The 18,661-nt window shown below is 39.2% G+C and overlaps 1 protein-coding gene across 6 annotated transcripts in view; it reads right to left on the bottom strand.

Annotated features, from left to right (window-relative positions):
• Window positions 1–18,661, bottom strand: part of ADAMTSL1 (ADAMTS like 1) — a 1,062,044-nt gene that overhangs the window by 403,263 nt on the left and 640,120 nt on the right. For 4 of the 6 annotated variants that reach the window (XM_008254434.4, XM_008254437.4, XM_008254438.4 and 1 more), the window contains one exon: window positions 2,090–2,217. The exons of the other annotated variants lie outside the window; for them this stretch is intronic. In XM_008254434.4, the coding sequence (XP_008252656.3) occupies window positions 2,090–2,217 (128 nt within the window). The remainder of the gene's footprint in view (window positions 1–2,089; window positions 2,218–18,661) is intronic. 6 annotated transcript variants of the gene reach the window in all.

Below are 18,661 nucleotides of genomic sequence, written 5' to 3'. Positions count from 1 at the left end.
ATAACTTTTTTTTTTCAAAAAGAGATGTATTTCTTCTATAATATTTTAATAGATTCCTAACTGAGCCTTCATTTTCTAGGTGGACAAATCTGTATGTCTAAACTTTGCATAACATAAGTATTTGATTATTTTCTGAATGACAAAAATTTGTGATTTTAATTTACCTCTCATTCAATAAAAGATTCTGCTATAATTTAACATTCACATTACTGAGACCATAGGAAATTTTCCACATATTTCCTACTAGTTTTGTGGGACAAATTTTGTGGCTCATTCCTACAGAATATTTAAGGATACTAATTTGAGAAAAGTAGATAACAGGAATATTACAAATGTGTACATTTTTGTTTTACTGATGTATAAAAGTTATACTATCACCATGTAGCATCATGTATTACAGATTTAGGAAGTCATATATATTCAAGATTAAACGAGCATGAGAATCATATGGAGAAAAGATCAATTCTCTCTTTCTTATCAGCTTAATGGTCCGGCTGCTAAGAAGCTGGCCATGAAAGAAAAGAAGTCAGCTTGCTGGTAGATGCAATCCAACAGACCCATCTTCAGTGCAAACCCAAAAGCCAGAATGGCCAAACTCATCTGGTTTCTTGCAGCATATGCTGCTTGGCCACGCTTGTCAGGGCACATCATTTCCAGAGGGACCTATTTCAGACTAGTTTTATGGAACAAAAGGTCTCTAGCTATCAACAGAACCAGTGAAAAATCACTTACTGAGTTCATGAGATCTCTCAGATCCTGTGTAGGGATTGGGGAAATAGAAAGGAATAAGACTCAGGCCTCTGTTTCAAGAAGTCCTCATTCTTATTAAAATAGGTTGACATTTTCCTGAACCTACATCTCACCACATTCTACTGTTCGTTTATAAAAAGTCTAGAAGAATCAGCAGATGCATATTTTTCTTCTGTTTCATATTTTATAATATACAGTGATTTTGATCAAACCTCCTACTTACTGCATATAACACTTTTCACTGTCAAATAAAATCTTTCATTAAAAAATATTACCATCACCCTTTATATTTTACTATTTTGAGACAAATCTAGTCACAGACCACACAGCTCTAAAAGTAGTTTTGAATTATTATGACTGTATGTAAAATCTTTCCACTCTAAGGCTTCAGCCCTTTCCTTTTAGTGTAGAAGCCATTGGCCACCCCTACTCTGCCTTCTGCATTCCTCTCACTATTCATGCCACAATTTTCACTGAACTTTCTGTTCTTTCAAAGCTCCTTATATTAAAAATTCTTCACTGAAGAGGTGTTTAGCCTAGCAGTTAAGACATTCACATCCCACATCAGAGTACCTGGGTTTGGTACTCGGCCCTGGCTCCTGCCTCCAGCTTCCCAGTAATGCAGACCCCTGGGTGGCAGCACGTGATGGCTCAGGAATCAGGCTCTGGCCACCCAATGGGAGACCTGGATTGAGTTCCCAGCTCCTTGCCTTAGACCCTGCTTTTGTTGGCAGTTGGGTAGTAGATCAGTAGGTGGGATCTATCTCTGCCTCACTGAGCCGCAAGTAAATACATAAAAGAAACAAAATCCATCATTCACTGAATTGAATGACCTTAGGGAAGTTGTGGTTACTTGAACATCTACAGAGCTAAACCAATCTATCATTCATTTGCCAAGTACTTGGTAGCAAAGGAAAACCAACATAAATTCAATATGCTATTAATGTCAATATTGTTGCTTTTATTATCACCATAATCATTAAGATGATGCAAAAATACATCATGGAGCTAATAATTCTATAACCACTCATCTTGCTAGTAGTAACATGAACATGGATAAAATTCACAATATTTCTTATCAAATAAGGGCAAATAATTATAAATTCTACATGGCTTATAACACAAGAGTATATAGATCTCTAGTTGAAGATAGAAATAAGAAAACAATTAAAAAATTTAATTCTTTGTACTTTCCTTCCATCTCTTAACTTCATCTGGATTTATGAGCAACAAGCTATTCTTTATAACCACAACACAATCAAAAAATTTTGCCTCAGTCATGATGCCTGGGTTTCTCCCAAAGCCCTCCCCGCGCCCCCACAATGGGTATGGGACTTACTTGCTGCTGAGGCAACGTCTCAGCGAGTAGGAGGCCCCTCCACCACAGGTGCGTGAGCACTCACTCCACGGGCCCCAGGCATCCCACAGGCTGTCCCGGTCCTCCTCAGAGCGTGCTGCCCTAGAGCTCTGAGAAAAACAAGAGGATGGTCAACATCACGCCCCTATTAAACCCTGAAATAGGCACCCTAAAATGTAGGCAGCATGAGGGTGTGTACATGCTGACTCTGCTCAGAAGGAAAAGGTGCACCCCATTCTCAGGTTCTTTCTAATTGAAAAAGGTGTGCCTGTTTTGAGAGAAGGAAAGTTGAGTTTAAGGACCTGGGGAATAGCGGAAGAGGTAAGAGGTTGCACTAATGGAGAAAATAGAAAACAAAGCCAAAAGTAGCAATCTGGGTTAAAGGAAGATGGATTGCATTAAAGCAACCATGTCACCCAGAGTTCATGCATCAACTTTTCATCTCTTAAAGACAAGACAGAAGCTGCTGTCCAGAGGATTCTGCCATGAGAAGCTTAACCCCAGCAGACCAGCACTGCTCCCCAAAAAGTGAACAACTGCATTTTTAAATGATTTTTTTTTCATTCCTAGTTTTCAGATTTGTTAATAGCTATATGAAACAACTTTAGTGATGTGGGGAGTGCTTCTTCCTGGCCAGGTTTGCTGAGTATTTGTAGGTTTCCTAGGAAAATCTGCATCTGCTGTGAGGATAACTTTTGTGCACTGGCCTCAAAGTTGCACTTCACATTCTTCATGGAGGTGAGAAAGATTTAGTTTGCTCTGTAGTTAACAGGAGAGGTTCCAGAGTTAGAAATTATCTGGGATTGGATTCCGATTCTGGCTCTTCCTATTTGTCCTTGAACCAAATGACTTCTAGCCCCCCCACCCTATGCCTCAAATTCTCTTTCTATAGAAAGGGGATAACATAACCACATCAGTACACACACACACACATAGATACACACTATAGGGGAATTAGCTAAATGGACTTGGCACAGTACAAGGGCCAAAGTAAAGCACTAATTTTCTATTTTTTACAGGAATGGGTTACTTTATAAATTGGTTGCCATGGGACTCCGCTGTTAAACTGAGTACTCCTTGGAACTTTTAAAATTTGAACAATTTATGATCATCATATAAATGGTTTTCTAACTGGTACCTGCTGTATTTAGGTTTCTAGACCATACAAAAGGGGAGCTGGGACAGCACAGTGGTTGCCTGCAGGAACTCTGGATCTCCTTGCTTTGAGATTAGAAGACTGCATCCAGAGCTTCCTCTCTGTATAAAGTTTGGTGTATAAATTACCTACTTATGCTTCAGTTTTCTTATCATAAAATGAAGTAATAAAGATACCTGTAACCCTGAATCATTGTGAGGATTAAGAGTATATAAAAATCACATTAATGTGGAGACAGCACACATATCTGAATGAATAAACAAAAAGTGGTGTATACATACAATAGAGTCTCATTCAACCTTAAAAGGAAGGAGATTCTGACACATGCTATGACACGAACAAACCTTGAGGACATTATTCTACGTGAAATAAGCCAGACGCAAAAGGACAAATTCTACAGGATTCCACTTATATGAGGTCCTTAAAGTAGTCAAATTCATAGACACAGAAATAGAATGGTGATTACCAGGGGCTAGGGCTAGGAGGAATGGGAGTTATCATTTAGTGAGTGTAAAATTTCAGTTCGTGGAAGTGAAAAACTTCTGGAGACGAATGGAGGTGGTGATTGTACTAATGCCACTATACCAAACTGGTTAAAATGATAAATTCTGTGTGACATACTTTTAACCCCAACAAAAATAAATACATACATAAAGACAGCATATAGAACCCAAATAACAAACACTATCTGAATGTGTGTTGTCATTCATGTTCTTACTTATTAATAATTAATACCATTACTTGTCAATATACTTTATAAAGATAAATGGGCTCTGAAGGTTTATAGCACCTGAGTGAACCTAGCAGAGGCACTGCACTGTTAATGTATCATTGTCTCGAAGTTCCTGATTGCCAGACAATACAGGGAAAGTGCTGCAGCTGCCCAGTATTTCCTGAGCTCCAAAGTCTGGATTTTAGGATTAATAAAACCAATCTCTAATCACTGCAATATGGGTACTGTGTTTTCAGGGCTTAATTAAATAGTGAGAAAGTAAATAACCTTAATCATTGGGCATACATACCAAAGTCTCTTTTCCATATGTCCATTAAATTCATTTTCGAGATTTTAAAAAGTTCATCACGCATCTCTGGACTCTCCTTTGTTTGCTCTATGTGTCTGGAAGATGGGACTGTTCAGAGAGGTGCAGCTTTTACCTGATGCAGTTACTATTTGTGTGACAGACACATTCGGATATTGCAATTTCCCACATTTTTTTTCAACTTCAATATGACTGAGATGAAAGCAATATCACAGATGCTAGGGTTTGTGAAATTGAAATGAGCAAGATGAATGATTACAAACATTGATGCAATCCAATTACTACCCTGTGAAAAAATTTACATGCAGCATTTCCATGTGAACTGTATTTCCTTGTGCGACTAGAATGTAGACTGCAAGTCCTTGGGGGTTTCCCCCAGCTGCTCTCTGGGGGAGATATTTAGGAAATCAAGTGTGGCTGTGATTTTGTTTTTCTAGAGAAACAAATTCTTTTAAAATCTGTGCTAAAGATGCCTCTTATGAAGTCTAAAGGAGCACTCAGGAGCACTCAAAAGGCCCTCAGCTGATGCGACATCTTACCACCTCCCAAATTACAAGTTTCGGCATCTCTAGACACACTAAGTGTCCACATTTCTTTGACAAAGATCTCACAGTTACACAGAAGTGAGGCATGGGCCTATTTCTCAAGAGGAGCAAACTCCAAGTTTTCTTTTAACAACTGGAATAAACATAATTCATTTCAACGGAATCCATGTTTAATGTTACAGAAAGTAAGTTTCCTTTTCTCTATGCCAGATTTTCACATCTATAGCCAGACATGACAATTTGCAATGCTGTTCAACTCATGAAAACTTTATAAGTCTTTGCTTATTGCTGTTTTCAGAATGGTCTTTGGTATAAACAACTTGTGTGTCTGGCCCTGATAGAACTCATGTTTATTTCTCACATTTGAATGTGCAGTCCTTTTGGTTTTACACTTTTTTTTAAAGTGTAAATTTTCTTTTTTTATTTTTTAATTTTTATTTAAGGAATATAAATTTCCAAAGTACAGCTTATGGATTACAATGGCTTGCCCCCCCCATAACTTCCCTCCCACCCGCAACCCTCCCCTTTCCCTCTCCCTCCTCCCTTCCATTCACATCAAGATTCATTTTCAATTCTCTTTATATACAGAAGATCAGTTTAGCATATATTAAGTAAAGATTTCATCAGTTTGCACCCACATAGAAACATAAAGTGAAAAATACTGTTTGAGTACTAGTTATAGCATTAAAGTGTAAATTTTCAACTGCATCTAACAAGGCAAACTGAGGCAGAAGAAAAATAAGAAATGGATAGTGGGCTACCTATAAGCAATGCCGATTGATTTTTTATGTAGCCTAGCCAAGGTTTTTCTATTTGATTCCTATCACATAAGGACAACACCATAATTTCAAAGTCTCAGGAAGGTCCTGAATGCCATTAAACTCAGTGATCAAGAGATTATCCCTGACCCCACTGCTGGAGATTTCAGCCACAGTGTCAGGTGAGACGATGGTCTTTACCAATAAATGTCAATGCTACAGAACTAAAGAATGATCATTAAATCTTTTTATAAGCCAATGTTTCACCAGTAAGAGATTTACTATAACAAGTCAAAAGTGCATCTGATAGTACACTGCCAAGAACAAGCCATGGTAAATCCCTTTCTTATTATAACATTTAGTTACTTTGCAGTCTTTGGATGGGTGAGAATGGATGACTGACACTGGCTTAGTGACACTCCAGTAAGCACTGAGAAAAGGCAGGCCTCTGTCTTGGTTCTACAGTTCTGTAAAAATTGCAATTGTCCCATCAGTTATTCAATTTAGAAAAACTCTATCCATTTCTAGATCTTTGGGGCCACATATTGACCTTTCAATGTAGTATTGATGAAGACTGCTAAATCAACTGCTTTCTTGGAAAACTCAGCAGTCACCTCCCCTACCCCATTGATCCATTGCTCCCAGCCAGTACAGAGGCTCTAGACCTCAGGAAATGCCAATTGCATGCAATATAGATTGTGGTCACAGATCATTATGTACCTCCTATGAATACTAGGAGAGCTTCCCTACCTCCCTCAACCTCAGAATGGTGTCATTTTCTTGCCATTACTGGCTTATCTAAACATGGTTTTCATCCGATAGTTCTGCGGTTGATTCCAGAGCCAATTGCAGCAACCAAGTCTCAGGTGGACAGCTCCAAGCCTGACAGCTACAAGTAGTTAAATGCTTTGAATAATAACATGAAGCAATATTTTCCCTGCATCTCACCGCCCAATAGACACTTAACCTTCGAATGACCTCCTACATACTTCTTTATCCAGAAATCTCTTTCAGTGGAACCTGGAAGGGGTATCAGAGACTTACGAAAGATGTTGTAGGATGAAGCAGAAATTAGCAACAAAGGACTCTAGAGCTGTGTTTGCTCTGATACACTCATATACGGAGTACTTGGACAATATTTTTTCCAAATGTTGTAACAAGAGGTCAAGCTCTACAGAACTAAATGAAAACGAAAGTAGGTGCTGAGGAAATGGTTGATAGGTTTTGGTAAAGTTGAAGTCATATAAAAGCTGAAGTTATATTATACGCAAAGTGTTTTTCAGACATCAACTGATCCTCAGAAGAAGAAAAGGGGTTAAGGGACGAGGCAAAGAGTGGAGCTTACAATGACCAGCAAGAAGGTACCTAAGGCTCTGGTTTTCCTCTCCTTCCAGACAGCATTTAGTTTAAGCCATCTGGAGCTGTGCATGTGACCGTACAAGATGGATGTCACACACCTTTAAATTACATAGTGGGGCAACCCCGCCCCTGATGAGAGAACCATTTTTCCTGTGGTGTGCCTATGCAAAGTGGAGAAATCTAGGCACAGAAACATCCTGTCAATGTACCAAGCTTTGGAAATGAATCTGCAGATTCCATTTTTAGCTCTCCTACACACATCAGGTCTCTATAAATCTTATCTAATCCTTGGCTTCTTTAACAACTTGGAATCCTGGTTTTGCCGCCAACTGTACGTGGTAGGGGTTGTGATTCCCTGCTCCTGAGAGCTTACAGACATTAAGCAGTAACTGGGCTCTTGTAAAAGTTCATTAGCTTTTTGATGTAGTTTCTTAAAGAGCACGGTGTGTGGATACTGAGGCATGTGCTTTCCCAGATGATATTTGCTGCTGGCTTTGCTTAGGAAATTCAGATCATCTGGTTCTTATCACAGCTGCACTGTTGGGGGATATGATGAACTGCCAGTGACACAGTGCATGGTCTTTCAGAGGCCACTGCAAGAAGCCTGTCCCTTGCTACTGAAGAGAAAAGTCAATTCTGCAACAGGGTGCAAACGTTACACAGACCAAAGAGACTTTGGGGGTACCTGTTCTTCCTTTCTTTTCCTGTCCAGTGCACTCATTCTAGCATACCCTTTCCTGTTGGGGCATCTAAAGCACCTAAGCTTGGAGGGCTAATGTTCAGGGGAAAAACCTAGAGCTACCTGTGTACCAAGAAGGATGACAAGATTTCCAAAAATACACTGTCTTTAATCCTCACAGTGAGCCAGGTCAGGTAGGAAATGTTCCCACTATTTTACAAATAAGAAAGCTGAGGCTTAGAGAGGTTAAAAAACTTGCAGAATGTACAAGACTAGGAGCACATTCTAGAGAGTCCAATCTGCTCGACTAGTCATGGGCCAGTAAATCTGACTTAACCATGGTGCCAGGTCTCTCTGGGTCAGTTTCTTCATCTATACAATAACAACATTAATACTTTACTTAGGGAGGTTGTGAAGATTAAACAGAGAGTATAGGTGAATCATCTAGTGTAGTTTTTGGTATATTGATGCTAATAATTTTATATGCCCCCTCATGCCACATACATATACACTTATAAACTCACATAGCTAACACTCAATGGCACCGGGTTTTATTCCCATACCTAAACCATCTTTTTTGCTGTGTAGCTTCAAGTTTTGACCTTCTTTCCCTTTCAAATTTTAGCATTTTTCAGAGCATGAATTTATTATAAAACAACAAAAGCTAATGTTATTGCTTTCCTTTTAAAAATTATTTTGTCCTGAGTATTCTTTGTCAATCTGGAAATAACAACTTGGAGATGAAATTAAGACAGCATCACGACTTTTTAGGAAACAAAAACTTGACTCTGTTCAATGTCAAATGCTTCAGTAAGATGTTCATTTCAGAACCATGGTAACTTGATTTTTTTTTTTTTTTTTTTTGTATCCGGTCCAAGGACAAAGCTGGATTCCAGCTCATCTAGGAAACTGCTGAGAAACCTCTGGGCATTTTGGAAAGCTTCAGCAGAACACAATTTCACAGCCAGCTGATATGAACCAAGATTTGGGAAATTTGCAAGTGGTCATTGAATGTTTTGAATCAGCTTATCTCAAGAAAAGGCACAGATACAATATCCTACCAGGGCCCGGCCTGTTTCTATTACCTTAAAAGTATAAACTTAGCAAATGGAAGCACTCTCAATACTTTGCATAACACTGATCAAACATCAATATAAATATTATTTTATTCTCAAAGATACTTCAAACTCTAAGTTAGGATGAACAAATAGATACACAGACACATACATACAAGGTTTGAAGGACTTGAGATTTTCTGCTACAAATAACCTCAGTCTGATTTTCCTTTTCCCCTATAAAAACTTGCTTTATAACAATAACAACAGCCAAACTGCTGATCCAAGGGGCTGTTCCCCTACAGTAGGAGGCTGGAGCCAGTAATTTCCTTTCTTTCACAAAGGAAAAGTGGCTAACTGTAGAAGCATCATGTACAAGCTACAATCACTTCATTCTTTGCCAGGCTGTGCTGACCCTAGCACTGTACAGATACTTTGAAGGCTTTTTCTGGTCCTACTTCCAGTGTGGAACAGCCTTTTTACCTGGAGTTCTAAAAATGAAGCTACTTTTCCTGGCTGCTGTTGCTGCTGCTGTTGCTTTTTCCTGTACTTAGGAAGGAAAAACAAATCTCCCATGGAAAATAACATGTAGGCCCAACACCAAGAAAAACAGTGAAGAATCACCTCCCTGGTTTTCCACACCCCCACCAGTCCCCAAAATATTCAAAAAATATTTGAAACACCCTCTCAAAAAAATTCTTTCTCTGCTCTTTTTTCTTTTGCAAATTCCTGACTTTCCTGGTGAGCCAGTTAGAAGTTTCAGTTTCCATCTAATCTAACTCCAGTTCTGTCCAAAATGTGACTCGACTCAGCCATAGATACTTTCTGCAGCCCTGGCAAAGGATGCTGAGATGAATTTACAAAACATCTGTAGAAACAAGGAAACATCTGAGGCTCTGGAAAGCACATGTTGGGGTTTGGAATCGTGGAAAATGAATTCCTGATGGAGAAAAATCTCATTTTGTGATTCGTTGAGGAAATTGGAAAGTTAATAAATTAATATGGCTTGGGGTTTCATGGACAGAAAATCCAAGTTATAATAGTAGAGAAACTCAAAGAAAGAACTCGTTAACATCATGTTATTATCAAACAAGTCAGCTTTTGGTTTTAAAGAATGGTTTTACCACTGGTACCACGTAAGTCAAGAAACAAATTGGGTATAGTCTTCTCAATGTAGTGTCACAAACTCAGATGTTATTTAAGTTTTGTCCTTGCACTCATGGTCTGATACCTTGCCTCTCACGTATTCTTTGGAAAAAGTTGGATGAATGTGGGGAACTGAAATCTAAAACATTCTCCTTGACACAATATTAGCTTGCTTTATTTCACAACTTTTATTTCTACTCGTGATCATGTTAAATTCTCTTTTCTCAGAGTAGAATGATATGCTGTTAGTATTGCAATGTTCTGCTTAGCCTGTGATGATGTTCCATCCATAGATGATCAACTTGGAATGAACACATGTAGAATTAATTAAAACAACACTTTATAGCTCTTTAACATTATCATTCTGCCTAATAATCATCCTTCTAATTATACTGCAAACCCTTGAGGGCAGGAGTTACGCTTTTTGTTTTTCAATGACCTACAGTTATCACTGAAGTAATTACTATGAATGTCACTTGAAAGGAAATCCCAGAGAGTCTGACAAATATTTGATAGATGACAAAAATTTCTGGAAGTTTGCTCTGTTTTAAACCCTCAACTAGTTGCTTACATTTGTCTTTCAAAAAGTTTTTAGAGCATAACATGAGGATGGACAGAGGGAGAGAGCCAGAGCCTGAGAAGTATCTAGTCACTGAAAATATCTGAGTAGTTTCAAGTTCAGGAACTTTGTTCTGTTCTCCCCCTCAAAAATTACCTCCACCCACCTTTTCCACCCTGGGAGATGAATTCCATCAAAGACTCTGCACCTGTAACTCAGATGAGTTCATTGTTTTACAAAGCAATGGCTTTCTCAATTACCATATCTTTGCACCTTCAATAGATAATAGTTTCCCCTAGTTTTAACCTATAGGTGTAGCTATAGGTAGCAGCTTGAATACTTGGACCAGTTTTGCAAGTTTGGCAGCAAATCCTTTTGAGGATCTCCTATGTGCCTGGTAATACATTCCTAGCACAAATGTGAAGCAAACCAACCAAGTGTTCCGGCGGTCCAGAAGATGCTCTGTGGTGTGGCTGGGAATCTGTGAAAGTCACAGACAGCAACCAGCAAATTATCTGCTGCTTTGAAATGAAACCTCCCCTACAGATTTGCCTCAGAGCTCAGTGCCCTATGGAACTCTGTCTCCTGTCTCAAAGAGGGACCTGTTGCTTTTGCGTAAGTACGATGTTCTTTTTTTATTTGAAAGACAGAGACAGAAAGAGACTCATCCCCCATCTGGATTCACTCCCCAAATGCCTGCAACATCTGGAGCTAGGCCAAAGCCAGGAGGAGCTGGGAACTCCTCCATAGGGGTCTCCCCTGTGGGTGGCAGGGACCCAACTGCTGCCACTTGGGGTATACATTAGCAGTTCAAGTCTGGAGAGAGCCAGGACTCAACCTCAGGTACTTCAATATGGGATGCAGGAGCCCCAAGTAGCATCTTAATGGCTATGCCAAATGCTTGCTCCAAATAGGAAGTTTGAATCCTGCATGCTTAGGTTCCATTTCTGCTCTCTCCCCTCTGTGCAGCCTGTGCAGCAGCACCTATTGGAGGGCTTACAATTTAGAAGATAAACAATAAAATACTTGACTTCCCAACATCATCTATGTTCAATTACACACCAAGTCTCATCAATTTCATTTCTGAAATGCCTCTCTTCCACTCATACTCCATTCCAACATTACTCTCACTCCATTAATTCAGGTTCTCCTATTCATGGACTATTTTGTGATAGACTTCCCATCTGATTTTTTTTAACTTTAGCCTCTCCTCCTACCAGTCTGTCCTCCACACTCTGACCAGCTATCTTGCTGGAATACAGAACTAAGCTGCTCTGTCCTTGCTAAGAGACTTTCTGTGAGTCTATATAGCTGGTGGGATTTAGTAATGGATTCCAGGTGGGCAGTGGGTGCTTAGAAATTCTATGCAACATTTTGGGCATATGTGTGTTATTATCATACTTCTGGAAGGAGGATTCGTAGCTTTCATCGGGTTCTCCTAAAAAAAGGTTAAGAACTATTGGCCATAGAATAAACTCCAAAATATCAGTGTAACATCTGAGACCCTTCCTAGCCTGACCCTAAATCAATGCTCTAGAATCATTGCTTCTGCCCTCCATGCTCCAGTAACTGGGCACCACTTGTAGGTCACACAGATGCTCAGAGAGCTGCAGCATCTGGTTCATGATCTTGCTGTGACTTGGATTCCCTGCTTCACCATCTTATTCACATCTTTTTGCTTTCTTTGATTGATTGCACTCCTGCTCCTGATGTCAGATGCAGCTCTCAGGCCATCTTCTAGTGAAATGTTCTCTCATCCGCAGGGAGAATGAATCACTGCCTCTCCTGTGGCTTCTGAGTGCATTGCCGGGACTTGACACGCATGGCTGTTTTTGCACTGTCGGCCACTGTATTTCAGTGACTTGTTTATACATCCAGCCCCAGAAATGGACTGTGTGCTTCTTAAAGACCGTGACAAAGATGAATGTACCCTCATATCACTGGATATGGAAGTGATCTCAGTGACTGTTCATTGAACGAATAATTAACATAATGCAGGCTAAGCCAAGTTATAGTTGAGCGTTTGATTCACAACGGCTGACAGCTTTTGGTCTTGTCCACATACGTTCAGATTCCATAAAGACAGTGAGAGGAAAAATATATGCAGGAACTTCAGATAAGTAAGGGAATGCAAGAGGACAAAAATAACTGTGATCCATAGGGGGAAAAATCACATTTTTGCTTATTCATATGTCTTTTAATGGCAACTCTAAATTTACCCCAAATGTTCAAAAATGAAAGATGATTAACCTGTCACATTTTGCCTTAATCTCGCATAATCCAAGTCCTAGATGTTTGCCTGCCAAAGTGCCCTCCTCACTGAGTAAATATAGGTCAGTGCCCCTGCAAATTTCAGAAAGCAGGGCTCTTTGGAGATGAGTGCACTAGGATTTAGAAGGGTGACTGGGAATGGGAATGAAGTTCAAGGATGGGCGAGGGAGTTCTGCTTGATTAAAGGCCAAGGCCTCTATCAACAGAAAAGCAAAAATACTTATAAAGTCACATTTTAGCAGGTGCAAAAATTGGTACTGTATAGATAACATAGATCATAGAAAAATTAAATTTGAGCAGAATCAGGAAAAATGAGCTAAAAAGACACTTTGATAGAAGTTTTAAAATTGGAGTTCTGCACTTTGGAGAATACATTCCTGTTACATACCATGTGAAAATACAACTATAAATTCAAACACCGAAGTTCTACAGTGAAACTGAGAGGTAAAATATTAATACTAAACCCTAGATAGGGACTACTTGATAATCAGTTCTACACCCCTCATGTTTGATGCAGACCTAGACTCAGAGTTCAATGTGCATTGGAAGCTACTATGCCACTGATTTGTGCATGCATCCGTGTGTGAGCACTTTTAATTTTAGAATGTCTCAGATGGGGCCAGCATTGTGGTGCAGCAATTTAAGCTGCCGCTTGCAATGCCAGCATCCCATATTGGAGTGACAACTCAAGTCCTGGCTGCTCTGCTTCTGACCCAGCTTCCTGTTAATGTGCCTGGGAGGGCAGCAGATCATGGCTTGACTACCTGGATCCCTGCAATCTGCATGGGAGACCCTGTTGGATTTCCTGGCTCCTGGCTTCATCTTGGCCCAGTCCTGACAGTTGCAGCCATTTGGAGAATGAACTGGTGGATGGAAGGTGTCTCTCTGTGTCTCCCTCTAATGCTCTGCCTTACAAATAAGTCTTTAAAAAATAAAAATATCTCAGAGAGTATACATGGATAATATTGATGTCAAGAATTTCTAAATATGAATATAGTCTAAGCAACAGGATTTAGCCATGCTTTTGCTATACCTTGACTTTGCTATTGCAGTATTTTAGACAACTTAGTTATCTGGTCTTGGTTTAGTTACTTGTACAAGGTGGAATTTTGGACAGATCATTTCTAAAATACCACTAGCCATAACCATGTCTAGGATTCTATGTGGTGGACATTTGGTCTAGTGGTTAAAAATAAGTTAAGATGCCTATGTTCCCTTCCTGAGCTCTGACTCCTAACTCTAGTTTACTGCTAAAGCAGATCTTGGAGAGAAGTAGACAATAGTTCAAATAGTTGAGATCTTTCCATTCACACAGCACACATGGATTGTATTCCTGGGCTCAACTTTGGTCATTGCAAACATTTGGAGAGTGAACCAGCCACTCCAGGCATTAGGGAGCTCTCTCTGCTTTTAGAATAAACACATTTTTGAAAACGGTCTGGGATTTTACATTAGCCTATTTCATTTCAGCACTTTTTGATAAAAGTTTTATTTATTTGAAAGGCAGATTTACAGAGAGGCGGAGAAACAGAGATCTTTTATCTGCTGGTCACTCCCTAAATGACTGCAATAACCAGGGCTGGGCCAGGCTGAAGCCAGGAGCATGGAAATCCATTTGGGTCACTTATGTTGGTAGCAGTGGCCCAAGAACTCAGGCCATCTTCTACTGCTTTCCCATGTGCATTAACAGGGAGCTGGATCAGAAGTGGGGCAACCAGGACTTGAAACAATCCCTATTTGGGATGCCAATATCATAGTTGGAGGCTTAATCTGTCATGCCGCAATACCAGCTCCTCAGTTGGCATTTTCAACTTTCAAATCAATTTTTTAATCAATAAAATGGAACATGAGCATTTGCTCAGTTTAAACAGAGATGCTACAAAGCATTTCTTTCAAAAAAAGTGCTTATATGAGTATGAGTAGTATTATTAATCAATGAAGCCCAACTAGAAGTGATTATATTTTTCAGTCCTAATTATTGTTTTATAAGAAGTAACTAATTCTTAAAACAGAATCTCCCTTTGGGATTCCCTTTCTTTATTTATTATCTATATTCAGAATCTATGGCAAATGCTAGCACGACTTCTGAACAATAAAATAAATGCTAAATTATACTCTGCACTTTTACTGTGTACTATTTAATTATTTGAAAATCCTAAATACTTGAAATTAAAAGTCTTTCAAATAATGAGATAAAGAAAACTCTTTATCTGATGGCTTTCAATTTCTCTATTGATATAATTCCAATCCAATTATAACAAAATAATATTTTCCTATGATGACATTTCTACTATAATTGCTATATCAATAATTTTCAAGGCATTCTTTTTTATAATAGCAGAGTAGAAAATTTGTCATTGTGGTTTTCAGCTATATAATTATTGTGGCCTTGAAATATACATATTTGTATATATTTGTATACTTACATATGTGTATATCTACAGATATGTTTTCCCCATATTCAATCAATTACAACTGAGAGTCCATTACTATTGGCTGAGTTTCAGCTTTGTTGCAATCAGGCCACAAATTCTCTAATTATATTGATATTTATTTCACAAACCCAACAGCCTGCAAGTTTATATTTAATCATACGCAGGGTAGGTTGTTGTATAGATTTCTTAACTTACATTACTGCAAGAAAGATTTTAGCTTTGTAAAGAACATTTCTTTCTTGGTCCATTGTCATTTACCATCATTGATTGTAAAGGGAACTCATCTATTTGGGTTGAGATGAGAACAATGATGGTGATTCGAGACAAATACACCAGTCGTCTTTTTCTATCTTCCAATCAAGTTTAACTGAAGTATTTGTTTTGAGCTGGCTAAATTTCATGTACTGTCAGCTTTTAAAAATCACCGTTGAAAATTCCTTCGGTATTGTATATACAGGATGTAATGCAATCTTCTATTTATTTGTAAATTAAATGGCAATATCAAGGAGCCATTAGTAAAAACATTTATTAAATGTTTATTAGCATGTGAAACATAATGCAAGTTTTGTGACTCTTGTGAGCCCTCTCCAATGCTCAATTCTTGCAAAGTAGAGGCATACTTTGAGATTTATAAAGCTGAATTTTTGCTTTCATCGTGTAAGTCCTTTGAGTCTGTCATCTTTTAGTTTTAAGAAGTCTGCTTTTTCCTTCAGTATAATATCGCTTAAAGAAGGAATAATATTTATATGCATTGCATTAACCATGCTTAGCAATGTGAAATTTTAACAGGTTAAGTCTAAAGAAGTATTATTATCACCACAATGCCTCTAGACTATATGAAAATGTATCTTGGCCACAATCTCAAGACTGCTGAGGCACACCCCAGGCCTCTTTTTTAAAGCCTGTTGTGTAATAAGCAGAGAAAGTAAAGGTGCTAAATCATGGTTTACTGCCCCCTTTGCCTCCCAGCCTCTCTGTCTCTGGTGCTGGGCCTCAGAAATCAATTTCACACATGGCTGCTATCAGCATTCTTTGAGCTATTAAGGGAGACGAAAGCACCTTCTCCCCTTTTTATTAAAACCAAGCTCACTTTTATCTCCTAGCTCCTGCTTTGTGCTTTCTTTGCCTTTACTTTCCAGTTTGTCAGTGGTGAGAGTTAAACTGTCTCCCGCTTCCCTTCCTTTCACTTCTAAACTTCTTGAAAGGCTAATCCACATCTCCTGCACCCACTTCCTCAATACCCCCAAATTCCTTAACGCTTTGCAATCTGGTTTCTGCTCACTGCCTGACTGAAGTGGCTCCTCTGAAATTCACCCAGATCCTGCAGTTCACCACATCCGATGACCTTCCCTCTGGTCTTCCTGTGCAATCTGCTCCCTGGGATTTCCTGGCAGCCAGCACTTGCCTATTCTTTCCCTGCCATTTGTTACTCACACTGATGAGTAAGGGCTGTAGGCTCCCAGGTTCTTTCCTTGGGCTCCTGCTCTTCTCGTTTGGCTCCTGTTTATCTTGCCCATTTTCTCCCCCTTTCACTGTTTTCTCTTTGGAGTTGATCTAAAAATCTATAACTCTTGCCACCTTCAAGCTCCTGCTGCTACTAACCCAAATGGTTACTCAATATTTCCGGAACCAAACAATATTTGAGACTTCAGTATTTTAGCAGGCCTTCCCCCTAACACCGTGATAAAAACATGGAGACACTGCTTTAAATCATAACTCATTTCGTCTCTTTCCAACCTTCCATCCTTCCCTTCACCCCATCTTGTCCCCACTCACACACGCCCGTACAGTTATACTTCTGCACTGTATTTCTTCCTGTTTCCTCTTTTCCATTCCATGTACTACTAACCTGATTTGCACTGTTCTTACCGTTGTCATCTACATGATACACAACTCGTATCACAGCCTGCTTCCAGTTCTGCCCAGGTCAATTCCTCTGTAACACGGCTCCCAGTACACCACTACTCATGAAGCCAAGCAGCTGAAGATACTGTTGGAATGATGGTTGGGGAGAGGGCCTTGAATTCCAGTTCAGGGATTGGTCCTTGAGCAGACTGACAGCTGGGGCCAATGAGGCTTTTGAGAAGCCATGGTTTGATCCTGCTTTTATAGTTTTCAAAGTACACATATCCATTTAATCTTTTTTGTGTGTGTGAACTTCTAGTATATATTATCTTGATATATGAAAATTCTATAGTCTTAAATCAATGTTTATAACATCTTTTTTTATTTTTATTTTTATAACACTCTTATAAGGAATTGACAGCTTACGGCAATTTTAGGCAAAAGGGGGGGAATGGGCAGTTTCTATACAAAGGTAAGTGAGGAATGCAGTTTACAAACATTTCTCCAACAGTAAAGAGGAATTCAGAATCTCTTTACACTTAATTAAATATGTGAGGTATGGATGGGTAGCTCAGTCATTCAGACAGGAATTAAACTTAGCAGGCTGAGGAGAGCAACGAGAAATAAGCCTAAATACTGAATTTGACACAATAGCCATACAGACAGAGGAAAATGAAGAAAACAAGAGGCTAGATGACTAGTTTATGCAGAAGATTGGATACCTGCAGAATATCTGTTTTTAGTTTGTCCCTTGAAATTGGGTTCAGCAATGTTCAATTTTTTTTAAAGATTTATTTATTTACTTGAAAGTCAGAGTTACACCGAGAGAGAAGGAGAGGCAGGGAGAGAGAGAGAGAGAGCGAGCAAGAGAGGTCTTCCATCCGCTGGTTCACTCCCCAGATGGTCGAAATGGCCAGAGCTGTGCCGATCCGAAGCCAGGAGCCAGGAGCTTCTTCCTGGTCTCCCACGTGGGTGCAGGGGCCCGAACACTTGGGCCATCCTCTACTGCCTTCCCAGGCCAAAGCAGAGGGCCAGATAGGAAGAGGAGCAGCAAGGTCTCAAACCAGCGCCCATATGGGATGCAGGCGGGGGCCTTACCCACTACGCCACAGCGCTGGCCCCAGAAATGTTCAATTTCTATCTTATACAAAGTTATAGACTATGTTCATGGTTCCTATTTTCAGATAAAACATTTTCATATTAAACATGATGATAGATTATGCTTCAGATTACTCCAGATCCGTTAGCTGGAAGAGTTGTGGATCTTTTTTTTTTTTTTTTTTTTTTTTGGTGCATGCTATATAACATAATGGGATAATCAGCTTTATATTATGGCTCATAATTCTCTCTCACTTTCTCTCTCTGTCCTTCATATGTACACATATATTCATATTTGAATGGACTTCAAAGTTTTTATACTTATCTTTTAATTTAATTTAGCTACCCTCACATTTACAATTTACCAAGTGCGTTCACATCAACTACATGAGCTATTAGAACTGGTATGTTATCCCTATTTTAAGGAAAAGGGGATCTTAAGTTGTTGCTTTTTGGAGGGAGGGTTAGAAACATCTTCAAAGATATCATTGGGCAGAGATTTTTAGAAACCTTTACATGTTTAGTTAGATCAATGGTTATCAACCCTGGCTGCATGCAAATTACCTGGAAACTTAAGGGACATTTCCAATGTCCGGGCTCCTCCCCAG

This window comes from Oryctolagus cuniculus, chromosome 1, assembly GCF_964237555.1.
Source record: "Oryctolagus cuniculus chromosome 1, mOryCun1.1, whole genome shotgun sequence".
In the NCBI taxonomy this organism is placed as follows: domain Eukaryota; kingdom Metazoa; phylum Chordata; class Mammalia; order Lagomorpha; family Leporidae; genus Oryctolagus; species Oryctolagus cuniculus.
The sequence above is the reverse complement of the archived record's forward strand: the minus strand, read 5'-3'. Positions and strand labels throughout refer to the sequence as shown.